Genomic DNA, 27,750 nt, shown 5'->3' on the forward strand with positions numbered 1-27,750 from the left:
AGGTGAACGTAACCGAATTGTGGTCACTATCACCAAAATGCACACCAACTTCCAAGTCTAGCACCTGGTCTGGCTCATTTCCCAGCACCAGATCCAATATAGCCTCACCTCTAGTTGGCCTGTCTACATACTGAGTCAAAAAACCTTCCTGCACGCTTTGAACAAAAACTGACCCCTCTAACGAGCTAGAGCTATAACAATTCCAGTCAATATTAGTCAAGTTAAAATCCCCCATAACAATTGCCCTATTACTTTCACTCCTAAGCAGGATTGACTCCGCAATCCTTTCCTCAACCTCTCTAGAACTTTTAGGAGGTCTATAAAAGACTCCCAACAGGGTGACCTCTCCTCTCCTATTTCTAATCTCCGCCCATACTACCTCAACAGATAAGTCCTCATCAAACCTCCTCTCTGACACTGTGATACAATCTCTGACCAATAATGCTACCCCTCCCCCTCTTCTACCTCCTTCCCTACTTCGACTAAAACATTTGAACCCCGGGACCTGCAGCATCCATTCCTGCCCCTGCTCTATCCATGTCTCTGAAATAGCCACAACATCGAAGTCCCAGGTACTGATCCACGCTGCAAGTTCACCCACTTTATTGCGAATACTCCTGGCATTGAAGTATACACATTTCAAACCCTGCTCCACCCCACCTCTGCAATGCCGTGCATTGCAGTCCCCATCCATGCATCCCTCACTTTCAGCCCCACTACTCAGGATCCCTCCCCCCCCCCGAATCAGTTTAAACCTCCCTGCATGGCCTTAGCAAATTTACCCCCCAGGATATTGGTCCCCTTCTGATTAAGGTGTAGACCATCCTTCTCATAGAGGTCACACCCTCCCCAGTACGAGCCCCAATTGCTTAAGTACCTGAACCCCTCCCTCCTGCACCATCCCCTCAGCCATGAATTCAAACCTTCCCTCTCCCTATTCCTCTCTAAACTATCCCGTGGTACAGGCAAGAGTCCAGAGATAACCACTCTGTCAGTCTTGGCCTTTAGTTTCCACCCCAACTCCATAAATCCCTGCCTAATATCCCCTTCCCCTATCCTCCCTATGTCGTGTGTCCCCACATGTACAATAACTTGTGGTTTATCTCCCTCCCCCCTAAGAGTCCTGAATACCCTGTCAGACACATCCCGGACCCCAGCCCCTGGTAGGCAACACACCAACCCTGAGTCCCTACCTTTAGTTCCGACCCTCCTATCTGTCCCCTTAATTGTGGAGTCCCCAATCACAAGGCCCAGTCTTTTACAGCCCCTAACCACCTGAGCTTTCTCACTCGGCTCACCCCCAGAGATCTGCTCTCTATGCTCAGTTGATTCCTCCTCAACTGTAGCCTCCAGCACCGAAAACCTATTATGGAGGGGAACCGCCCCAGGGGATTGTCTTCCCGATTGCTTCTTACCCCTCCTCCTGGCATTGACCCAAGCCTCATTTCTAGGAGTTACTATTTCTCTATAACTCCTATCAACTTCCACCTCCGCCTCCCGAATTATGCGGAGTTCCTCTAACTCCCCCTCCATCTCCTTTACACGCTCCTCCAGAAGCTGCAATCTAATGCACTTCTTACAACTAAAATCTCCTGAAACACTACTGGATTTCCTCACCACATACATCCCACAGGAGATGCAGCATACTGCCTGAACTGCCATCCCTGAAGCCATTACCAGCAAGAAAAAAAGAAAACAAAAAACTTCCCCACACTTATAATTAGGTTAGAGGAGGATGGAAGGGTGGGATCCTCTACCAGTGTAGAGGATCGGGTATCTCCTCTGCACCAATTTATAGGGCTAGGGGCCCGAGAGAAAAAAAAACTACAGCTACCGGCAGGCTTCGCGATGCGGCCTTCCGGTTTCCGTTAATTACAAAAAACCTCCCGAAAATTAGACAAAAAAAAACCCAGAATTTACTCACAGTCCGCGCTCTCTCTCTCACCGCTCACAGAGGTTTAGTATGCTCAAGAATACTCAGCATGGCTTTGTCAAAGGCAGATCGTGCCTTACGAGCCTGGTGGAGTTCTTCGAAAATGTGACTAAACACATTGACGAAGGGAAGGCGGTAGATGTGGTTTATATGGATTTTAGCAAGGCGTTCGATAAGGTCCCCCATGCAAGGCTTCTAGAAAAAGTGAGAGGGCATGGGATCCAAGGGGCTGCTGCCCTGTGGATCCAGAACTGGCTTGCCCAAAGGAGGCAGAGAGTGGGTAGAGATGGGTCTTTTTCTAAATGGAGGTCGGTCACCAGTGGTGTGCCCCAGGGATCTGTTCTGGGACCCTTGCTGTTTGTCATTTTCATAAATGACCTGGATGAGGAAGTGGAGGGATGGGTTGGTAAGTTTGTCGATTACATGAAGGTTGGTGGGGTTGTGGATAGTCTGGAGGGATGTCAGAAGTTACAGAGGGACATAGATAGGATGCAAGACTGGGCGGAGAAGTGGCAGATGGACTTCAACCCAGATAAATGCGTAGTGGTCCATTTTGGCAGGTCAAATGGGATGAAGGAGTACAATATAAAGGGAAAGACTCTTAGTACTGTAGAGGATCAGAAGGACCTTGGGGTCCGGGTCCATAGGACTCTAAAATCGGCCCCGCAGGTGGAGGTGGTGGTTAAGAAGGCGTATGGTGTGCTGGCCTTTATCAATCGAGGGATTGAGTTTAGGAGTCCGGGGATCATGATGCAGCTATATAAGACCCTCATCTGACCCCACTTGGAGTACTGTGCTCAGTTCTGGTTGCCTCATTACAGGAAGGATGTGGAAAAGATTGAAAGGGTGCAGAGGAGATTTACAAGGATGTTGCCTGGATCGAGTGGCATGCCTTATGAGGATAGGCTGAGGGAGCTCGGTCTTTTTTCCTTGGAGAGACGTAGGATGAGAGGAGACCTAATAGAGGTATATAAGATGTTGAGAGGCATAGATCGGGTGGACTCTGAGGCATTTTCCCAGGGTGGAAATGGCTGCTACGAGAGGACACAGGTTTAAGGTGCTGGGGGGTAGGTACAGGGGAAATGTTAGGGGGAAGTTTCTCACACAGAAGATGGTGGGCGAGTGGAATCGGCTGCTGTCAGTGGTGGTGGAGGCAAACTCAATAGGATCTTTTAAGAAACTCCTGGATGAGTACATGGGACTTAATAGGATGGAGGGTTATAGGTAGGCCTAAAAGGTAGGAATATGTTCGGCACAACTTGTGGGGCCGAAGGGCCTGTTTTGTGCTGTAATTTTTCTATGTTTCTATGTTTCTTCATACTCCTCATTATTTTATAGACCGCTATAAGGTCACCCCTCAGCCTCCTACGCTCCAGGGAAAAATGTCCTAGTCTATCCAGCCTCTCCTTATAACTCAAACCATCAAGTCCCGGTAGCATCCTAGTATATCTTTCCTGCATTCTTTCTAGTTTAATAATATCCTTTCTATAATAGGGTGACCAGAACTGTACACAGTATTCCAAGTGTGGCCTTACCAATGTCTTGTAGAACTTCAACAAGACGTCCCAACTCCTGTATTCAACGTTCTGACCAATGAAACCAAGCATGCCGAATGCCTTCTTCACCACTCTGTCCCTGGCAACATTATCCAAAATCACGTCACTTTTCACACATATGCTGATGACATTCAGTCCTAGCTCACAACAACTCTCTCAATCTTTCCACTCTACATTGTCCAACTATTTATGCACCATCTATTACTCAATGGGCTGAAGTTTCCTCTAATCAAATCCCGGGAAGATTGAAGACATTGTCTTCAGTCCCCATCACAAACTCCATGTCCGAGCTCCTGTTTCCATCCCTCTCCCTGGCAACTTTAACAAATCTTTGTATTATTTGACACAGCTTCTGACCAAAATATTCACACCATCACTGAACCATCTATTTCTGGAACATCACCTGTCTCCTTCCCAGTCTTGGCTCTGCTGCAGGAAGCTTCTTTCCCAGTTTAGTGAGCTCTAGACTGGACTCATGGTGGGTTTCCCACATTGTAAACAGAGAAAGAACGACTGCAATAATGATTTTAACGACAATAATGGCAATATTAACATTAAAAAGCAATGGTGTAACAGAGCAAAGCATGCTGGGACTTTGTCAACTTTTAATTAAAAACAGCTGCGGGTCTGGATCACAGAATATTAAGTTTGTTTGAAAGTTTATTTATTAGTGTCACAAGTAGGCTTACATTAACACTGCAATGAAGTTACTGTGAAAATCCCCTAGTCACCGCACACCGGTACCTGTTCGGGTACACTGAGGGAGAATTTAGCGCGGCCAATGCACCTAACCAGCACGTCTTTCAGACTGTGGGAGGAAATCAGAGCACCCGGAGGAAACCCACGCAGACACAGGGAGAACGTGCAGACTCCGCACAGACAGTGACCCAAGCCGGGAATCGAACCTGGGTCCCTGGCGCTGTGAGGCAGCAGTGAACCTGGGTCCCTGGCGCTGTGAGGCAGCAGTGCTAACCACTGCACCACCGTGCCGCAATACGATATTATTTTGCAGCTTGTGTTTAACTCAGACCAACATCTATCCACACATTAACTCGATGTTTGCCAACAAGCATTAACTCTCAGTAAGCAACACTTCTACTTTAACATTTTCACCTTTGCTTTCAAATCCCTCCAGGGTCTCACCCAGAATCTCCTCCAGGCCCACAACCCTCCAACATCTCTCTGCTCCCCTAATTTTAGCTTCTTGGGTATCTCAATTTTAATCACTCCACAGTTGGTGCTTTCAGTTGCCTAGGACCCAAACTCGGAATTCCCTCCCTCTCCATCGCTCAAACTCACTTTTCTCCTTTAAGACACTCCTGAAAACTTCCACTTTCACCATGTTTTTTGTCACCTGTCCCATCACCCTCTGACGTGGCTACCTTCCTTCAGAAAATAAAATCAAATTGCATTGAAGTTTCCACTTTGCAGTTTGTTAGAATTGTTACAGTGCATGTGGAGGCCAATCGGCCCTTTGTGTTTGTACTGGCTCTCTGAGTGCCATTCACCCACCCTCCATATTCTTCCTCTTTGGATAATTGCCCAATCCAGATCTCCGGTCCTGACACCAGGACAAGGTGGCAATCCAGTCACAGGCCAACAATACTCTAACTGATCACCTATTCGCCAATGAAATCATTTTCCTCAGGTGTCATTTGTGCCAAATCAGGGCTAGCTCTGGTTGCAAGAGGACTCCAATTCTTCCCAAATGCTAATATCGCTTTAAAACTAACAGGCTAAACAAAAACTAAATCATTAATAACTTATTTCCAAGCCACCCTATTTCAGACCAACTGGCTCTTCCATTGGTTCAAAGATGACTCAGTCATCGTCACTATCTAGAACAAATAGCTGTGGAATCCAAAGCAGATAGAACCACACGGAGTGGATTTGGAGCAGGTTACGGTCACAGCTATATTCTGGAGGCCGCAAATCCACTTTTCACATTTTCTGCACCTTCTTTGGATGGTGAGGGAACTGGAAAAGTGTTTTAATATCATAAGAAAACCATTTTTAAGCAAGACAAGTTCAATCCTACAACTCTGCAAAGTAACTGTTACAGCCCGAATGTTAACTAGCTGTGTGACATCATCAATTTACAGACTCAGCTGCTTTTCACTCCGGTAAGTACCTTTCTCATCCTTGGCATCACTTGTAGATCCGAGAGTATCAGACTTCCCCTGTGCTTGGGGAAGTTCTCTCACATCCGCCGATGCGGAGGGCAGTCTGTGCGTGTGCGGCAGAAATAAAGGCTTTTTGGCTACAGGCGGTGGAATTCTGCCTGGTTTCCTCTGTGCAGGAGTCTCTGAAACAGTTTTACTGGGTGGATTTGTTGGGCTTTTTGATTCAGTCTTTGCAGCGATCCGTTCCGAGACGGTGCTGAGTTCAGCCATCAGGCTTTTCTTCACTGCCGCCTCTGCCGCAGGAGATTGAGGACTTTCAAAGGCCAACCTCTTGGGACTCACATTTTTTGAGAAAATGAAGCTGGCCGTTGAGGCAGGAGATTTGAGTAGAGCACCGCCATCGGGTGGCTTTAGTGTCATTTGTCCTTGAACATCACTGGGGAGCGTTGTGGGTTTCCTCACAACCAGAGAATTATTGGGTTTTAAAGGAGATTCGGAATCAGAGGAGGATGACAGACGGAGCAGGGACTTGCGAGCAGGTTTGCTGGGTGCAGTCACATTACTTTTGGCAGATGGTTTCAAGTCGAGTTGGTTTTTGTTGGCTTGTTGCTGGTTGTCGGACTCCCCAGGTACATAAGTGGTCATCTGCACAGAACGCAAGCGCACCATCTGCAACAGGGAGGCGGTGACAATCGGTTTACTATCCTGAGCACTAGCATCCTGACTTGAAGACTGAACAGTCAATTCTTTTTCAGAATCCAGATTGGACACCTTTGATGTTTGAGTTACTTTTGAAAGTTGAGAATCTGCAGATTGGAATCCTGAGACAGCAGCTTTGTGTGGAGGATTATTCAATGTAGGTGGAGCTGTGGATCTGGGTGTGGATTTGGCCATTTTGGTTTCAGTCAGTTGGGAGGTTGGAGAAGGCGGTGAGACGGATGCTGCGGTTACAGTTCGCCCTGGGCTTGTATCCTCCAATGTCATCGCAGCAGTCAGAGGAGGGGGAGCTGGTGGAGACACCAACTGTAAACCCTCAGCAGAAAGTCTCTTGTCTTGTGTTGTGTCTGTCAGAAGCGGAGGTGGAGGGGGTGGAAACAGGAATTCAGCATCTTGCTGACCCGAATCAGCAACATTGATGCTGGAAGATGGAGATGAGGTTTCTGTGGAAGTTGTGAAGACAGAGGGAGACAAAGGGGGAGGAGGTGGGGGCCAATCGAGCGCAGATTGTTCCTGCTTCTGGGCTTCGGAAATGTTTGGGGAAAATGGAGGGGGAAACTTTCCCGTTATTGTTGCTTTCTTTGGCGGGGGTGGATGGTGGGATGGAGGGGGTGAAGGTGGGGGGGAAGGGGCTTTCCCTGCGACTGGAATCAGTTGAGGAGAAGTCAGCGAGGCAGAGGTGGGCACAGAGGTAGATGGAACATGTGGGGCAACGAGTGCCGAGGCTGGAGACGGATCAACAACATTTCCAGTGACAGCCGGGGCCTGAGCAGATGGGTCAATGGCCACTGTCCTGGTTGGGGTCACACTGACCAGCGGGATTGTGGTCGTACTGACTGGTAGGGCCGGGGCCGCAGTAATCTGCGGGGGAGGGGCTTCACTGACCGACAAGGCTCCAGTGACCAGGGGGGTCACAGCCACACTGACTGGCGGGGGCAGAGCGGTCGGGACTTGTGGGGTCAGGGCCACAGTAACCGGCGGGGTGGGGGCCACAGTAACCGGTGGCGTCAACGTAACCGGCGGGGTGGGGGCCACAGTGACCGGTGGGGTCGCAGTAACCGGTGGGATGGGGGCCACAGTGACTGGCGGGGGCGGGACAGCAGTGACCAGTGGGGTCATAGTTACCGGCGGGGTAACGGCTGCAGTGACTGGCAAGGGCGGAGCAGCGGGGGCCGGTGGGGTCATAGTAACTGGCGGAGTCGCAGCCACAGTGACCGGCGGGGGTGGGGCCGCAGTGATGGGCGGGGGTGGGGCCACACTGACCGGTGGGAGTGGGGTCGCAGTGGGCGAGGCCACAGTGATAGGTGGGGGCGGGGCCGCAGTCGCAGTGACGGGCGGGCTCCGAGTGGTTGCAGCGAAGAGGAAGGAAGGTTTTCTCGTGGGTGGCAATGGAGCGGGTCCGGTTGGTGGCGGGGGGATTGTCGCCGGTTTCCAAGCATACAACAGCGACGGTGCCAATTTAGCCATTTTCACAGTGGGCGGCAGGGGGGCAGGAGAGGATGGCGGAGGAGGGATGGAAAACAGGTCAACGTGCTGAGAAAGGGAGGAAGAAATCGATGCTAAAGATGTTGATCGTGACCTTCCTGAAGAATCATGGGAAGTCGATCGTTCCGACTCAGTGGGTTTGGATTTTCCCTCAGGAGAGGAAGGAGATCCGAGACCCCTCAGCAAAGTGGGAGTTCCACTCTGACTCGAGTATCCGCTGGATGGAGACATGGTTCGCTCAGATTTGTTGGGCGAAGTTGCATTCTGCGGAGGAGAACTTTTTGTTGACTGAAGGATATTTCCTTTAGTCTTTTCTCCCAATCCATTGGGAGGAGGTTTCACAGCAGCAACAGGGGACCTCCTAGCACACTCGGACTCACAGGTTTTCATTTCACCAAGTGAAGAGGAAAAGACATCATCATCCCCAGGTGATGCACAACTGTGATCTTTGAATTCCGAGTTCTGTTCCTCGGCTTGTTGCAAGGAATGAATTCTCCTCGGAGGAGCTGGTGGCTTCTTCATTTTCTTGACCGACAAACTCCTGGAGAGTGAGCGCTCGCTGGTTATACTTTGCGTATCCGATGCATCAATAATACTCCCAGTGCTCTGTGCCGGAGATAGTGCTCGATTAGCATAACCATTACTTATCAGTTCATTCGTTTTATAGTTTGAGGTATAGTGTGCAGATACATCCTCTGTGATTGCTGCAACATTCTGTGCAGGACAGGCATTCACCCAGCGACTGGTGTTTGCTTGAGGATTGGGAGCAGAATCTGTAACATTATGTTGGTCTCTTGATTTCTCTCTGTCCTCCTCCACAGAGCGAGGCTGGGCATTTCCCTGTGATGAAATAGTGGAGTTGTTTGAAACTATGGTTTCAGAAGATTGAGAGTGACTCCATGCATCACTGGAAGCATAATCCCTCCCATCGTAATTCTGCAGTGAGATGGAACGGGAACAGGCAGGAGAAGGAGCACCTATTAAGCTGTTTCTGCTGAGGGTACGCACACAGTTCTGACTGGTGTTAATCATCACAACATCCACTGCAGCAGGCAGTATTGCATTCGGAATGATTTTGGATAAGTACGTTGCCTGAGGCGACATGGACATAACTGGATTTTGAAGAAGTTCACCGGGTACGGATGATTTGGGAACAGCTAACGATTTTGGTCTTTGGGAAAAATTGATGAGTCCCCAGTTCATTTCTAAAGTGCTTATAGATTCATCGGTTTCCAGTGATGAATCAGTAAAATTGACAGAACGCAGAGAGCCCCTCACCCTGGAGTGGGACACATTATTAAAGCAATGGTTTCCATCAGCCCTGGACACTGAGACAACCCCAGCACTGTCTGCATCAGGCACTTTCACACCGCTGTTTGAATGAGAGGTTTTTCCAATCCCTGTTGTCAAACAGAAAGAATAAAATTAAAACCCAACCGTGACTCAGATTTGAATTGCTGACAGTCATAAGAACATAAGAAATAGGAGCAGGAGTAGGCCATCTAGCCCCTCGAGCCTGCCCCACCATTCAATAAGATCATGGCTGATCTGACGTGGATCAGTACCACTTACCCGCCTGATCCCCATAACCCTTAATTCCCTTACCGCTCAGGAATCCATCCATCCGCGCTTTAAACATATTCAGCGAGGTAGCCTCCACCACCTCAGTGGGCAGAGAATTCCAGAGATTCACCACCCTCTGGGAGAAGAAGTTCCTCCTCAACTCTGTCTTAAACCGACCCCCCTTTATTTTGAGGCTGTGTCCTCTAGTTTTAACTTCCTTACTAAGTGGAAAGAATCTCTCCGCCTCCACCCTATCCAGCCCCCGCATTATCTTATAAGTCTCCATAAGATCCCCCCTCATCCTTCTAAACTCCAACGAGTACAAACCCAATCTCCTCAGCCTCTCCTCATAATCCAAACCCCTCAGTCGAAAGCTATTCCTCAAGTGAAGCCAAACTGAACATTCCATTTGCAATATAACAAGGGAGCAGAATCAGCACGGCTTCACAAAGGGAAAATCACCTCCGACAAATTTCTTCGCATTCTTAGAGTTAGTAACGAGAAGGGTAGATAAGGGGAACCAGTAGGTGCAATATACTTGGATTTTCAAAAAGCATGCAGTAAGGTACCGCACAAAAGGCTACTTAAGATAAGAGCCCGTGGTGTTGGGGGTAGTACATTAGCACGAATAGAGGATTGGCTAACTGATAGAAGACAGAGAGTTGGGATAAAAGGGGCATTTTCAGGGGCAACCTGTAACTAGTGGAGTACCACAGGGATCAGTGCTGGGGCCATAATTACTTACAATATATATTAATTACTTGGATGGGGGAAGTGAGTGTACTATTGCCAAGTATGCGGATGACAGAAAAATAGGTGGAAAAGTAAGTGATGAAGATGATTCAGTTTAGAGGGATATAAACAGGTTGGGTGAGTGGGCAATAACTTGGCAGTTGAAATATAATGTAGGAAAATGTGAGATGATGTACTTGGCAGGAAGAATAAAGGAGCTGAATATTATTTAAATAGAGAGAGACTGCAGAAAGCTGCAGCATGGGGGGGGGGGGATTTGGGGTCCTCAGGTAGCAATGGCTTCTTGGTATTATCACTAGACTATTAATCCAGAAACTCAGCTAATGTTCTGGGGACCCGGGTTCGAATCCCGCCATGGCAGATGGTAGAATTTGAATTCAATTTTAAAAATCTGGGATTAAGAATCTACTGATGACCATGAAACCATTGTCGATTGTTGGAAAAACCCATCTGGTTCACTAATGTCCTTTAAGGAAGGAAATCTGCCGTCCTTACCCAGTCTGACCTACATGTGACTCCAGAGCCACAGCAATGTGGTTGACTCTCTGAACAAGGGTAACTAGGGATGGGCAATAAATGCTGGCCCAGCCAGCGCGCCCATGTCCCACGAACAAATTTTTTTTTAAAAAATCACAAAAAGCTAGCATGCGAGTTCAGCAGGTAATAGGGAAGGCAAATGGAATGTTGGCCTTTATTTCAAAGGGAATGGAGTCTAAAAATAGGGAAGTCTTGCTAGAACTATACAAGGTAGCAGTTAGACTACATCTGGAATACTGTGAACAGTTTTGGTTCCCTTATCTAAGGAAGGATATACCGACATTGGGGGCAGTCCAGAGAGGTTCACTAGGTTTATCCTGGGTATGAGGGATTTCCTCATGAGGAGAGGTTGAGTAGATTGGGCCTGTACTCATTGGAGTTCAAAAGAATGAGACACATGTAGGATTTCCAGGTGGTTTGGCAGGGTAGATGCAGAGAGTTGTTTCTCCTTGTGGGAGAGTCTGGGACCAGAGGCATGGTCTCAGAGTCGGGGGGTTACCGATTTGAGACAGAGATGAGGAGGAATTTCTTCTCTCAGAGGGGAGTGAATCTGTGGAATTCTCTCCCGCTGGGGGCTGTCGAGGCTGGGTCGTTAAATATGTTCAAGGCTGAGACAGACAGATTTTTAATCAGTGCGGGAATCGAGGGTTATGGGAATGAGGCGAGAAAGTGGAATTGAGGATTATCATATCAGGTCAGTCATGATCTCACTGAATGGTGGAGCAGACTCGATGGGCTGAATGGCCTACTTCTGCTCCTTATGGTTTAATTGTTCATATTTGGGAACTTGATGTCACTGTGACACAATGTTCTTTTACAATTCAATCCTTGCAAATAATATGCAGACACTTGATTCAATCTTGGCCATTATAATGTGGGGGAATAACACCTGAATCATCAGAATTAAATTTAAAAATATCATGCACTTTGTTATTAAACTACTGGGAAAAGCAGAATTTGCATTATTGATTATTATGCGCGAGGTGCCCCTCACTGCTGTGACGCAGTCTCGCGAAACATCAGCATCAATGACAATGGTGATCTTAACAAAAGGGAGATTAATATCACAATTACACAATTCAAAACAGAACTATTACTGGATGGTTCTTTAATGGCGGCTCAACAGAGAGGATTTGATCCTGGCAGTGAGAAACGTGAACAGATTTTCTGCCTATTCTATAACCTCCTGCATCTGTGTTCCCAGGACATGAAAATCCAATCAATCTGACCAGTGAGTCTCACTATTCCACAGCATTAGGTGACAGTAGGGGAAAAACAACCTCAGGTTTCTGCATTGAGATTTCAAGGAGAATCCTTCGAGCTACAGACAGAGCAACTATTTCATTGCAGCTGCTCACAGGGTGAAAATAAAACTCATCAAAGTCTAAAGCAGAAAATAAGGAAGCAACATCTAATACCATTTGGAAACCTTTCACACCCATTACTGGACTGATTCACTCACCCTGGAAAATATTCCAAATAATAATTCGCTCTGGGACACAAGCTAAATAACATGGCAAAGCCGATAATATATTCTACTGCATTTCCAAAAGGATTATGCAACTAACATATCTCGAGGCTTCCAGGAACAGCACAGAGGATTAGAATAATAACTATGACATATTTTCCAGTTATTTACTGTGTACCATTTCTGAATTGATTCTTCCCTAATGCACAGAGGAGGTGTCTCGATTATCATCATTTACTCTATTCGTTCCCAGAAGTCAGTCAAATGTGTATACATTTTCCTTGAGTTTAACTTGTTATCTTTTATTCATTTGCAGGATGTGGGCAAAGCTGGCGAGGTCAGTATTCATTATCCATTCCTAATTGCCTAGTGGTGAGCTGCCTTCTTGAATCTTGAGGTGTAGGTACACCCACAGTGCTGTTAGGGGGAGGGGCGGTGGGGGGAGTTCCAGGATTTGATCTAGTGATAGCAAAGGAACGGTGATATATTTCTGAGTCAGGATGGTGAGTGACTTGGAGAGGAACTTACAGGTGATGGTGTTCCAGGTATCTGCTGCCCTTGTCCTTCTAGATGGTAGTGAATGTGGTTGGAAGGTGCTGCCTAAGGAACCTTGGTGAGTTCCTGCTATGCATCTTGTAGACGGTACACACGGCTGTTATTGTTTGTCGGTGGTGGAGGGAGTGAATGTTTGTGGAAGGGGTAGCAATCAAACAGGCTGCTTTGTCCTGAATGATGTTGAGCTTCTTGAATGTTGTTAGAGCTGCACTCAAGAGTCATAGAGTCAGAGGTTTACAGCATGGAAACAGACCCTCCAGCCCAACTTTTCTAACCCTGAAGCTAATCCCAATGGCCTGCGTTTGGCCCATATCCCTCCACACCCATCTTACCCATGTAACTGTCTAAACGCTTTTTAAAAGACAAAATTGTACCCGCCTCTACTACTACCTCTGGTAGCTTGTTCCAGACACTCACCACCCTCCATGTGAAAAAATTGCCCCTCTGGACCCTTTTCTATCTTTCCCCTCTCACCTTAAACCTATGCCTTCTAGTTTTAGACTCCCCTACCTTTGGGAAAAGATATTGACTATCTAGCTGATCTATGCCCCTCATTATTTTATAGACCTCTATAAGGTCACCCCTCAGCTTCCTACGCTCCAGAGAAAAAAGTCCCAGTCTACCCAGCCTCTCCTTATAACTCAAACCATCAAGTCCCAGTAGCATCCTAGTAAATCTTTTCTGCATTCTTTCTAGTTTAATAATACCCTTTCTATAATAGGGTGACCAGAACTGTACACAGTATTCCAAGTGTGGCCTTACCAATGTCTTGTACAACTTAAACAAGACGTCCCAACTCCTGTATTCAATGTTCTTGACCAATGAAACCAAACATGCTGAATGCTTTCTTCACCATTCTGTCCACTTGTGATTCCACTTTCAAGGAGCTATGAACCTGTACCCTGAGATCTCTTTGTTCTATAACTCTCCCCAACGCCCTACCATTAACTGAGCAAGTCCTGCCCTGGTTCGATCTACCAAAATGCATCACCTCACATTTATTAAATTAAACTCCATCTGCCATTTGACAACCCACTAACCCAATTGATCAAAAGATCCCATTGCAATCCTAGATAACCTTCTTCACTGTCCACTATGCCACCAATCTTGGTGTCATCTACAAACTTACTAACCAAGCCGACTAAATTCTCATCCAGCACATTAATATAAATGTGGACCCAGCACAGATTCCTGAGGCACATCACTGGTCACAGGCCTCCAGTTTGAAAAACAACCCTCTACAACCACCCTTTGTCTTTAGTCATCAAGCCAATTTTGTATCCATTTAGCTAACTCACCCTGGATCCCGTGAGATTTAACCTTAAGCAACAACCTACCATGTGGTACCTTGTCAAGGCCTTGCTAAAGTCCGTGTAGACAACATCAACTGCACTGCTCTCATCTACCTTCTTGGTTACCCCTTCAAAAAACTCAATTAAATTTGTGAGACATGATTTTCCACTCTCAAAGCCATGCTGACTGTCCCTAATCAGTCCTTGCATCTCTAAATGCCTGTAGATCCTGTCTCTCAAAATACCTTCTCACAACACTACAGATGTGAGGCTCACCAACCTGCAGTTCCCAGGCTTTTCCCTGCAGCCCTTTTTAAACAAAGGCACAACATTTGCCACCCTCCAATCTTCAGGCACCTCACCTGTGACTATCGATGATTCAAATATCTCTGCGAGGGGAGCCGCAATTTCCTCCCTAGCCTCCCAGTGTCCTGGGATACACTTTATCAGGTCCCGGGGATTTATCTACCTTAATGCGCTTTAAGAATTCAGCACCTCCTTCTCTGTAACATGTGCACCCATCCAGGCAAGTGGGGAGTATTCCATCACACTCCTGACTTGTGCCTTGTAGATGGTGGACAGGCTCTGGGGAGTCAGGAAGTGAGTTACTCAAAGAACAAAGAACAGTACAGCACAGGAAACAGGCCCTTCGGCCCTCCAAGCCTGTGCCGCTCCTTGGTCCAACTAGACCAATCATTTGTATCCCTCCATTCCCAGGCTGCTCATGTGACTATCCAGGTAAGTCTTAAACGATGTCAGCGTGCCTGCCTCCACCACCCTACTTGGCAGCACATTCCAGGCCCCCACCACCCACTGTGTAAAAAACTTCCCTCTGATGTCTGAGTTATACTTCGCCCCTCTCAGCTTGAGCCTGTGACCCCTCGTGATCGTCACCTCCGACCTGGGAAAAAGCTTCCCACTGTTCACCCTATCTATACCCTTCATAATCTTGTATGCCTCTATTAGATCTCCCCTCATTCTCCATCTTTCCAAGGAGAACAACCCCAGTCTACCCAATCTCTCCTCATAGCTAAGACCCTCCATACCAGGCAACATCCTGGTAAACCTTCTCTGCACTCTCTCTAACGCCTCCACGTCCTTCTGGTAGTGCGGCGACCAGAACTGGACGCAGTACTCCAAATGTGGCCTAACCAGCGTTCTATACAGCTGCATCATCAGACTCCAGCTTTTATACTCTATACCCCGTCCTATAAAGGCAAGCATACCATATGCCTTCTTCACCACCTTCTCCACCTGTGTTGCCACCTTCAAGGATTTGTGGACTTGCACACCTAGGTCCCTCTGTGTTTCTATACTCCTGATGACTCTGCCATTTATTGTATAACTCCTCCCTACATTATTTCTTCCAAAATGCATCACTTCGCATTTATCCGGATTAAACTCCATCTGCCACCTCTCCGCCCAATTTTCCAGCCTATCTACATCCTGCTGTATTGCCCGACAATGCTCTTCGCTATCCGCAAGTCCAGCCATCTTCGTGTCATCCGCAAACTTGCTGATTACACCAGTTACACCTTCTTCCAAATCATTTATATATATCACAAATAGGATTCCCAGCCTCTGACCCGCTCTTGTAGCCACAGTATTTATCTGGCTAGTCCAGCTCAGTTTCTGGTCAATGGTAATCCCCAGGATATTGTTAGTGGGGGATTCAGCAATGGTCATTTCCTGTCACTTCGAACAAGCCAGAAAATATCTTTACAATCAACAGGATGGTCATTGTCTGACAAATTTACTCACCACTTAACCTAATCCTGGATATTGTCTGGGTCTTACTACATTTGGACATGAACTGCTTCAGTTGTGCAGTTATCAGTGAACATTCCACTTCTCACCTTATATTGGAAGGAAGGTCATTGATGAAGCAGCTGAAGATAGCTAGGCTGAGGACACCACCACTTAACCAGTTACTTTGCTAAATGATGACTTGTCACTGTTTCATTTCCGGATGAAGGGAGTAGCTATTATCTTGAACATTTCTCTGGATAGTTATCTCGAATCCAGATCGTTTCTCATATTCCGCACAGCTCGGCAGAAATCGTAGCTGAATAACATCTGGCCTCATTGGAACCCCAACTGTGCTCTTCCCTCCCCAGTGCCATGTCTGAGGGTAACAGCCCACTGCTCGGAGCAGAGAGGAGTTAATGTAGCACAAACTAAATCCCAAACCCGAGACTATCCCCATCAATAAAGCCTCTGCTCCAGGCTCCCCATTCATTAAAAACATTCATTGGAAAATAATTTCTGTTATGTCCAATTTCAGTCACAGCTTGCTCCAGGCGCTGCTCTGCATCCAATTCCTTCAAGGTTCGACAAACAAATGGAATCTGTTAAAGTGTAGCTGCCAAACATTTGACAAGTCCAGAATAAACAAACCTAGTTCCTGTTGAACGTGCTGTGGAAGTCCCATTATTGTTGTCCTCCGAATTCTCTTCTCTTTCAGCTTGGGGCCTTTGAAAGATGATTGGATCTTCTGCTGTTGTTGTGGTTTGAAGGTTGTTCCTGTTATTTTTAAAGAAAAGGTAAGGGAACTGCAGGCTTTAAAGAATCTGTAACTACATGAAATAATACTGTTTGATCCATTCAAATCCCCAGTCAACCTCATCCAAACCTGGGATTGGAACGTGTATCATTGGGTCTGGACAATAGATTGAAATTATTCTCACCTACACTGTGACAATGTTTAAATTCCCTCCCCAATGTGTCTGTGGCCTTTGATGCTGACGACACGGACCTCCTTCACCTCCTCTCTGCTCTCGTTCAGCTGGGTGGGACTGCACTCACCTGTTTTTATTATTGAATGATTGGCAGAGAATCACTAGCCCCAGCTTCTCTTCCTGCTCCGTTACCGCTGCTTCCCCCCATCCCCCTCTCCCATTTCGAATTTAGTCCCTCAGTGACATCATGCAAAAATAGAGTTTGTTTTTGCATGCAGGCTGATAACACCCAGCTGGGCCTTACCACCAGCTCTCAATCCTACCTCCATCTCACATTATCACTGGCCCAATGCACTCTCCTCTACATTGTTGAGAGTAAACGCAGACTGAGGCAGCTTTGTCCAGCCCGTAAGCATGAACCCGACTTCCTGTCATTTTAACTCAGTATCTTGCTCTCTTGCCGACATGTCTGCCCTTAGCCTGCTGCAATATTCCAGTGAAGCCCAATACAGATTGGGAGAGCAGCACCTCATCTCCCAATTAAACATGTGACAACCTTTGGGACTCAACAGTGAGTCCAACAACTTTAGACTGTGACCTTTGTCCTCCATCATAACCCCTTTCTCTATTTTTAAATATTCCACACGTATATTACCTTTAATGTAATCCCCCCACCCCCTCCCCCCACGCCCCCTCCCCCCACGCCCCCTTCCGCCCACCCCCACACCCCCTCCCGCCCACGCCCACACCCCCTCACACCCCCTCCCCCCCACCCCCACATCCTCTGCCGCCCACCCCCACACCCTCTGCCGCCCACCCCCACGCCCTCTGCCGCCCACCCCCACGCCCTCTGCCGCCCACCCCCACGCCCTCTGCCGCCCACCCCCACGCCCTCTGCCGCCCACCCCCACGCCCTCTGCCGCCCACCCCCACGCCCTCTGCCGCCCACCCCCACACCCTCTGCCGCCCACCCCCACACCCTCTGCCGCCCACCCCCACACCCTCTGCCGACCACCCCCACACTCTCTGCCGACCACCCCCACACCCTCTGCCGACCACCCCCACACCCTCTCCCGACCACCCTCACACCCTCTCCCGACCACCCTCACACCCTCTCCCGACCACCCTCACACCCTCTCCCACCCACCCGACAATGTCATTTATTCTTAACATGGCTGCTTTTTGATGCCATTTCTCTCGCTCTAACACTCTCCCTCCTTTCTTTTCTGACTGAGGGTCTGGGACTCGAAACATTAACTGTGTTTCTCTCTCCACAGATGCTGCCAGACCTGCTGAGGTTTTCCAGCTTCCTCTGTTCCCATTTCAGATTCCAGCATCTGCAGGGTTTTGCATTTTTACTTACTTTCTCTGATTGGTTATTTGATGTCCAATACTGGATCAGCAGAAATTTCTTCCAATTAAATACTGGGTTGACTGAAGCCCTTGTCTTAACCTCATCATAAACTCTGTTCCCCGGCCACTGATTCTACCCCTCACCCAGGCCACAGTTCACAACCTTTGACCCCGAGATGAGCTTCCAATCACATATCCACACCATCACCAAAAACCACCCAGTCCCACCTCTGGAGCATTACCTGACGCTCGCCATCTCAGCTCCAGTGTTGCTGAAACTCTTGTCCAATGGAAGTGTTACCTCAAAGTGACTCTATTCCAATTCATTGCGGCTGCCGTCCCACAGTCTACCTCCATAAATCTGAGGTCACCTAAAACTGTAGCCAGTAACTTGCACTAAGTTCCATTCACCCTGGACTCGCCAGCTCAGTTAAACAAGAGCTCTGTTTTCAAAATCTCACCCATCCCGACCTAGCCCCTTTTTCCTTTCTCATCTAGTACTCGAATCCTCGGGGCTACCTGAACATCTCTAATTCCAGCGTCTTGCTCAGGGCTCTTGGTAAACTGCTCGAAGCAGTGGAATGCCTTCGCTACACCTCTCGGTCTCTCTAGCTCACCGTACCCCCATTTAAGACATTACCAGGTAACCAAGCTTTTAGTTATCTGTCCTGGTCTCTCTTTTGTGGCTCACTGTCATATCTGAATTTCCAGCACTCTGTGAAACACCCTGGATGTTAAAGGCGCTTTCTAAATTCAGGTTGTTGATATTGTTGTTTTATCTGCCTACATGAGAGCCAATGGGGTAACGCTAACACACAGCTGGTCCTCTGGCAGTTCACCCACATGAACTTTAACCGCACTGTGACCCTAGTTCCATTCAGTTAGCACAGAAAGACCAAGTAGAACCTTGTGAGGCCCAAAAACCAGTCAACTTTCAGAATTACTGCACTAACTGTCGGCAGTTCCCAGCTGCTCCAGTAGATGGCGGGGTGCACTTCAGTAAAATGTTCAGGCTTGTGGAAATTTCCACCCTTTTTGCAGGAACATTGCAGTGGGTGCAAAGTACAAAACTTTGACCATACAAATGCTTCAGGTAATTAATGTATCTTTCATTGCTATATCTAATACTTAATTGATGATTACTTTTCCTTTCAGAAGAAACTGGTATCTTAGCTACAAGAGGAATTAAAATTAAAGTTCAATTTCACGCTCAGAAAGTTAATGGAATTTATTCGGATTCATCCAAAAATTAACACTTGTTTTTTAAAGTTATCGGAATCCAACCTGTTTGTGTTGTTTAGGAAGAGAAACAGATTTGCACAGCCCAGGTTTTATCACAACATTGTTTATAGATACCAGTTGTGATGGATCCGGATCGAGATGGCAGGAAATCCTTCCGGATCTCATCTGGGGTTGGTGGTGGAAGAGACCTCGTTTTGGCCCAAACTTCATCAGTGGGTGCGGACAATTCGGAGTTCCCACCGAGAGACACATCTTCACCCTGTGAGCGGGGAACAAACCTCAACATTTAAAATATCAACCCTCACCCTGTAAGGAAAATCCAATCTCAAAAACACCAAATAATTTCCACCAATGAATCTGAACAGCAATGCATATTGAAGATAAGAATCGAGATATAAAGACACTTTACACAACAACATTCTCCAATTTGTATACAGTAAATCACTCCAAACTGAAGCAGTAAATGACCATCATCCCAGTACCAAAGAAAAGCCAGGCATGGGGAGACGATGGCCTAGTGTTATTATCACTAGACTATTAATCCAGATACTCAGCAAATGTTCTGGGGACCCGGGTCCGAATCTCACCATGGCAGATGGTGGAATTTGAATTCAATAAAAAATATCTGGAAATAAGAATCTACTGATGACCATGAAACCATTGTCGATTGTCGGAAAAACCCATCCGGTTCACTAATGTCCTTTAGGGAAGGAAATCTGCTGTCCTTGCCTGGTCTGGCCTACATGTGACTCCAGAGCTACAGCAATGTGGCTGACTCTCAACTACTCTCCAAGGGCAACTAGGGATGGGTAATAAATGCTGGCCAGCCAGCGACGCCCATGTCCCACGAATGAATAAGATGTCTTCATGATTATCGTCCAGTGGCTCTGGTATCCATCATTATGAAGTGCTTCGAAAGGTTAGTCATGGCACGAATCAATTCCAACCTCCCGGACTGCCTGGATCCACTACAGTTTGCCTATCACCGCAGAAAGTCCACAGCAGACCCCATCTCCCTGGCACTACACTCAACCAAACTCTGTGGCCTGGGCCTCGGCACCTCCCTCTGCGACTGAATCCTGAATTCCTGAACGCACACATAGTCAGTAAGGATAGGCAACAACACTTCCTCCATGATCATCCTCAACACCAGTGCCCCACAAAGCTGTGTTCTCAGCTCCCTACTATACTCCTTATACACCTATGACTGTGTGGCCAAATTCCCCTCCAATTCGATTTTCAAGTTTGCTGATGACACCACTGTAGTGGGTCAGACCTCAAACAATGATGAGACAGAGTGCAGGAATGAGATAGAGAATCTGGTGAACTGGTGCAACGACAATAATCTCTCCCTCAATGTCAATGAAAGAAGGAGATTGTCATCGGCTTCAGGAAGCGTAGAGGAGATCATGCCCCTGTCTACATCATCGGGAACGAAGTAGAAATGGTCGAGAGCTTCAAGTTTTTAGGTGTTGAGCTCACTAACAACCTGTCCTGGTCCCCCCATGCCGACACTATAGTTAAGAAAGCCCCACCAACGCTTCTGCTTTCTCAGGAGACTACGGAAATTTGGCATGTCCACTACAACTCTCACCAACTTGGGGAGGTGATGGCCTAGTGGTATTATTGCTCGACTATTAATGCAGAAACCCAGATAATGTTCTGGGGACCCAGGTTCAAATCCCGCCACAGCAGATGGTGGAATTTGAATTCAATAAAAAATATCTGGAATTAAGAGTCTACTGATGACCATGAAACCATTGTCAATTACTAGAAAACACCATCTGGTTCACTAATGTCCTTTAGGGAAGGAAACCTGCCGTCCTTACGTGGTCGGGCCTACATGTGACTCCAGAGCCACAGCAATGTAGCTGACTTTCAACTGCTCTCTGAAATGGCCTAGCAAGCCACTCAGTTGTATCAATCTCTACAAAGTCTCAACAAAGAAATGAAACCAGATGGACCACCTGGCATCGACCTAGGCACCGGAAAAGACAACAGCAAAACAAAAAGCCCCATCGACCCTGCAAAGTCTTCCTCACTAACATCTGGGGGCTAGTGCCAAAACGGAGAGAGCTGTCTCACAGACTAGTCAAGCAACAGCCTGACATAGTCATTCTCACAGCATTATACAAAGAACAAAGAAAATTACAGCACAGGAACAGGCCCTTCGGCCCTCCAAGCCTGCACCGACCATGCTGCCCGACTTAACTAAAACACCCTACGTTTCCGGGGACCATATCCCTCTATTCCCATCTCATTCATGTACCTTACAGATAACACCCCAGACACCACTATTACCATCCCTGGATATGTGCTATTCCACTGGCAGGACAGACCCAGCAGAGGTGGCGGCACAGTGGTATACGGGAGGGAGGGAGTTGCCCTGGGAGTCCTTAAATCAACTCTGGCTTCAGGTTAAACATGGACAAGGAAACCTATTGCTGGTTACCACGTACCGTCCTCCTCCGGCTGATGAATCAGTATTCCTCCATGTTGAACAACACTGAGGGTGGCAATAGTGCAAAATGTACTCTGGGTGGGGATTTCAATGCCCATCACCAAGAGTGGCTCAGCAGCGGCACTACTGATCGAGCTGGTCGGGTCCTAAAGGATATAACTGCTAGACTGGGTCTGCAGCAGGTGGTGAAGGAACCAACAAGAGGGAAAAACATACTTGACCTCATCCTTACCAATCTGCCGGCTGCAGATGCATCTGTCCATGACAGTATCGGTAAGAGTGACCACCGCACAGTCCTTGGGGAGACGAAATCCCGCCTTCACTTTGAGAATAACCTCCATCGTGTTGTGTGGCACTATCACCATGCTGAATGGGACAGACTTCGAACCGATCTAGCAACTCAAGACTGGGCATCCATGAGGCACTGTGGGCCATCAACAGCAGCAGAATTGTACTCCAGCACAATCTGTAACCTCATGGCCCGGCATATCCCCCACTCAATCATTACCATCAAGCCAGGGGACCAACCCTGGGTCAATGGAGAGTGCAGAAGGGCATGCCAGGAGTTGCACCAGGCATACCTAAAAATGAGGTATCAACCTCGTGAAGCTACCAAACAGGACTACTTGCATGCCAAATGGCAAAAACAGCAAGTGATAGACAGAGCTAAGCGATCCCACAACCAATGGATCAGATCTAAGCTCTGCAGTCCTTCCAAATCCAGTCAAGAATGGTGATGGACAATTGAACAACTCACTGGAGGAGGCTCCACAAATATCCCCATCCTCAATGATGGAGGAGCCCAGCACATCAGTGCAAAAGATAAGGCTGAAGCATTCGCAACAATCTTCAGCCAGAAGTGCCGAGTGGATGATCCATCTCAGCCTCCTCCAGTGGTCCCCAGTATCTCCGATGTCAGTCTTCAGCCAATTCGACTCACTCCACATGATATCAAGAAACGGCTGGAAGCACTGGATACTGCAAAGGCAATGGGCCCTGATAACATTCCGGCAATAGTACTGAAGACTTGTGCTCCAGAACTTGCCGCTCCCCCAGCCAAGCTCTTCCAGTACAGTTACAACACTGGCATCTATCCGACGATGTGGAAAATTTCCCAGGTATGTCCTGTACACAAAATAAGAAGTCTCACAACACCAGGTTAAAGTCCAACAGGTTTATTTGGTAGCAAATGCCATAAGCTTTCGGAGCGCTGCCCCTTCGTCAGATGGAGTGGATATCTGTTCTCCAACAGGGCACAGACACAGAAATCAAGTTACAGAATACTAATTAGAATGCAAATCTCTACAGCCAGCCAGGTCTTAAAGGTACAGATAATGTGGGTGGAGGGAGCATTCAACACAGGTTAAAGAGATGTGTATTGTCTCCAGACAGAACAGCTAGTGAGATTCTGCAAGATCAGGGGGAAAGCTGTGGGGGTTACTGATTCGGTTCAGACAGAGAGATCCGCAGTGCAACCGAAGAGGAAAGAGTCGAATTGGACTCCTCCGGAAGGCCGCTGCCCTCGACTTGACATGTATGCCCAAGCCATCAGGAGGTGCGTCAACACCAAATTCATCAGCCGCACTCACAAGACAGCACAGAACATCACCCAAGCACAACGCAACGCCATCCACGCTCTCAAGACCAACCGCAACATTGTCATCAAACCAGCAGACAAAGGAGGGGCCATCGTCATACTGAACAGAACGGATTACTGCAAAGAAGTGTACCGACAACTGAACAACGAGGAACACTACAGACAGTTACCCACAGATCCGACCAAAGAACACACCCTTCAACTCAACACTCTGATCAAAACCTTTGATCCAGACCTTCAGAGCACCCTCCGTGCTCTCATCCCACGTACTCCACGCGTTGGAGATCTCTACTGCCTCCCAAAAATACACAAGGCAAACACACCCGGCCGTCCCATCGTTTCAGGAAATGGAACCCTGTGCGAGAACCTCTCCGGCGATGTCGAGGGCATCTTGAAACCCATTGTACAAAGAACCCCCAGCTTTTGTCGCGACACTACGGACTTCCTACAGAAACTCAAAACACATGGAGCAGTTGAACCAGGAGCACTCCTCGTCACAATGGATGTCTCGGCACTCTACACCAGCATCCCCCACGATGATGGCATTGCTGCAACGGCCTCAGTACTCAATGCCGTCAACTGCCAGTTTCCAGATGCAATTTTACAACTCATCCGCTTCATCCTGGACCACAATATCTTCACCTTCAACAACCAGTTCTTCATCCAGACACACGGAACAGCCATGGGGACAAAATTTGCACCTCAATATGCCAACATCTTCATGCACAGGTTCGAACAAGACTTCTTCACCGCACAGGACCTTCAACCGATGCTATACACTAGATACATCGATGACATTTTCTTCCTTTGGAGTCATGGTGAGCAATCACTGAAACAACTATATGATGACATCAACAAGTTCCATCCCACCATCAGACTCACCATGGACTACTCTCCGGAATCGGTTGCATTCTTGGACACACGCATCTCCATTAAGGACGGTCACCTCAGCACCTCACTGTACCGCAAGCCCACGGATAACCTCATGCTGCTCCACTTCTCCAGCTTCCACCCTAAACACGAAAAAGAAGCCATCCCCTACGGACAAGCCCTCCGAATACACAGGATCTGCTCGGATGAGGAGGATCGCAACAGACACCTCCAGACGCGGAAAGATGCCCTCATAAGAACAGGATATGGCGCTCGACTCATCGATCAACAGTTCCGACGCGCCACAGCGAAAAACCGCACCGACCTCCTCAGAAGACAAACACGGGACACGGTGGACAGAGTACCCTTCGTCGTCCAGTACTTCCCCGGAGCGGAGAAGCTACGGCATCTCCTCCGGAGCCTTCAACATGTCATTGATGAAGACGAACATCTCGCCAAGGCCATCCCCACACTCCCACTTCTTGCCTTCAAACAACCACGCAACCTCAAACAGACCATTGTCCGCAGCAAACTACCCAGCCTTCAGGAGAACAGTGACCACGACACCACACAACCCTGCCACAGCAACCTCTGCAAGACGTGCCGGATCATCGACACGGATGCCATCATCTCACGTGAGAATACCATCTACCAGGTACACAGTACCTACTCTTGCAACTCGGCCAACATTGTCTACCTGATACGCTGCAGGAAAGGATGTCCCGAGGCATGGTACATTGGGGAAACCATGCAGACACTACAACAACGGATGAATGAACACCGCTCGACAATCACCAGGCAAGACTGTTCTCTTCCTGTGGGGGAGCACTTCAGCAGTCACGGGCATTCAGCCTTGGATCTTCAGGTAAGCGTTCTCCAAGGCGGCCTTCACGACTCACGGCAGTGCAGAGTCGCTGAGCAGAAACTGATAGCCAAGTTCCGCCCACATGAGGACGGCCTAAACCGGGATGTTGGATTTATGTCACATTATCAGTAACCCCCACAGCTTTCCCCCTGATCTTGCAAAATCTCACTAGCTGTTCTGTCTGGAGACAATACACATCTCTTTAACCTGTGTTGAATGCTCCCTCCACCCACATTATCTGTACCTTTAAGACCTGGCTGGCTGTAGAGATTTGCATTCTAATTAGTATTCTGTAACTTGATTTCTGTGTCTGTGCACTGTTGGAGAACAGATATCCACTCCATCTGACGAAGGGGCAGCGCTCCGAAAGCTTATGGTATTTGCTACCAAATAAACCTGTTGGACTTTAACCTGGTGTTGTGAGACTTCTTACTGTGTTTACCCCAGTCCAACGCCGGCATCTCCACATCATCTGTACACACAAAGCAGGACAAATCCAACCCGACCAATTACCGTCCAATCAGTCTACTCTCAATCATCAGTAAAGTGATGGAAGGGGTCATCGACAGCGCTATCAAGCAGCACCTGCTCAGCAATAACCTGCTCAGCCACGCCCAGTTTGGGTTTCGCCAGGGTCACTCAGCTCCTGACCTCATTACAGCCTTGGTTCAAACATGGACAAAAGAGCTGAATTCCAGAGGTGAGGTGAGAGTGACAGCCCTTGACATCAAAGCCGCATTCGACCGAGTGTGGCATCAAAGAGCCCTTGCAAAACTGGAATCAATGGGCATCAGGGGGCAAACTCTCCACTGGTTGGAGTCATACCTGGCACAAAGGAAGGTGGTTGTGGTGATTGGAGGTCAATCATCTCAGCTCCAGGACATCTCTGCAGGAGTCCCTCCGGGTGGTGTCCTAGACCCAACCAACTTCAGCTGCTTCATCAATGACCTTCCCTCCGTCATAAGGTCAGAAGTGGGGATGTTCGCCGATGATTGCACAATGTTCAGCACCATTCGCTACTCCTCAGATACTGAAGCAGTCCATGTTCAAATGCAACAAGATCTGGGCAATATCCAGGCTTGGGCTGACAAGTGACAAGTAACATTTATGCCACACAAATGCCAGGCAACGATCATCACAAGTAAGAGACACTCTAACAACTGCCCCTTGACTTTAGTAAAGCGTTTGACAAAGTCCCTCATGGTAGGTTGGTGCAAAAGGTTGGATCTCATGGGATAAAGGGGGAGGTGGCTAGATGGGTGGAGAACTGGCTTGGTCACAGAAGACAGAGGGTGGTAGTGGAAGGGTCTTTTTCCGGCTGGAGGCCTGTGACTAGTGGTGTTCCGCAGGGCTCTGTATTGGGACCTCTGCTGTTTGTGATTTATATAAACGATCTGGAAGAAGGTGTCACTGGGGTGATCAGTAAGTTTGCAGACGACACGAAAATGGCTGGACTTGCAGATAGTGAGGAACATTGTCAGAGGCTACAGAAGGATATAGATAGGCTGGAAATTTGGGCAAAGAAATGGCTGATGAAGTTCAATCCAGATAAATGCGAAGTGATGCAATTTGGTAGAACTAACGTAGGGGGGAGCTATACGATAAATGGCAGAACCATAAAGGGTGTAGATACGCAGAGGGACCTGGGTGTGCAAGTCCACAGATCCTTGAAGGTAACGTCACAGGTGGAGAAGGTAGTGAATAAGGCATATGGCATGCTTGCCTTTATAGGACGGGGCATAGAGTATAAAAGTTGGGGTCTGATGTTGCAGTTGTATAGAACGTTGGTTCGGCCGCATTTGGAATACTGCGTCCAGTTCTGGTCACCACACTACCAGAAGGACGTGGAGGCTTTAGAGAGAGTGCAGAGGAGGTTTACCAGGATGTTACCTGGTATGGAGGGGCTTAGTTATGAGGAGAGATTGGGTAAACTGGGGTTGTTCTCACTGGAAAGACGAAGGATGAGGGGTGACCTAATAGAGGTGTATAACATTATGAAAGGCATCGATAGGGTGAACGGTGGGAAGCTTTTTCCCAGGTCGATGGTGACGTTCACAAGGGGTCATAGGTTCAAGGTGAGGGGGGGGGGGGGGGGGGTTTAATACAGATATCGGAAGGACGTATTTTACACAGAGGGTGGTGGGGGCCTGGAATGCGCTGCCGGGCAAGGTGGTGGAGGCGGTCACACTGGGAACGTTTAAGACTTATCTAGATAGCCACATGAACGGAGTGGGAATGGAGGGATACAAAAGAATGGTCTAGTTTGGACCAGGGAGCGGCGCGGGCTTGGAGGGCCAAAGGGCCTGTTCCTGTGCTGTATTGTTCTTTGACATTCAATGCTGTAACTATCACCGAATCCCCCACTGTCAACATCCTTGGGGTGACTATTGACCAGAAACTCAACTGGACTCACCACACAAACACAGTGGCTACAAGAGCAGGTCAGAGGCTAGGAATACTGTGGCGAGTTTCTCACCTCCTGACTCCCCAAAGCCTATCCACCATCTACAAGGCACAAGTCAGGAGTGTGATGGAATACTCCCCACTTGCTTGGATGGGTGCAGCTCCAACAACACTCAAGAAACTTGACACCATCCAGGACAAAGCAGCCCACTTGATTGGCACCACATCTACAAACATCCACTCCCTCTACCATCGACGCTCAGTAGCAGCAGTGTGTACTATCTACAAGATGCACTGCA

The 27,750-nt window shown here is 48.0% G+C and overlaps 1 protein-coding gene across 3 annotated transcripts in view; it reads right to left on the minus strand.

Annotated features, from left to right (window-relative positions):
* The window catches only part of LOC144509453 (uncharacterized), a 205,548-nt gene that overhangs the window by 20,564 nt on the left and 157,234 nt on the right, over positions 1-27,750 (minus strand). For 2 of the 3 annotated variants that reach the window (XM_078238354.1, XM_078238355.1), the window contains exons 4-6: positions 19,370-19,514; positions 16,380-16,505; positions 5,621-9,214 (exon numbers count right to left, since the gene is read on the minus strand). In XM_078238354.1, the coding sequence (XP_078094480.1) occupies positions 5,621-9,214; positions 16,380-16,505; positions 19,370-19,514 (3,865 nt within the window). The remainder of the gene's footprint in view (positions 1-5,620; positions 9,215-16,379; positions 16,506-19,369; positions 19,515-27,750) is intronic. The other variant, XM_078238356.1, reaches the window with a different exon arrangement.

Source organism: Mustelus asterias, chromosome 21, assembly GCF_964213995.1.
Source record: "Mustelus asterias chromosome 21, sMusAst1.hap1.1, whole genome shotgun sequence".
In the NCBI taxonomy this organism is placed as follows: domain Eukaryota; kingdom Metazoa; phylum Chordata; class Chondrichthyes; order Carcharhiniformes; family Triakidae; genus Mustelus; species Mustelus asterias.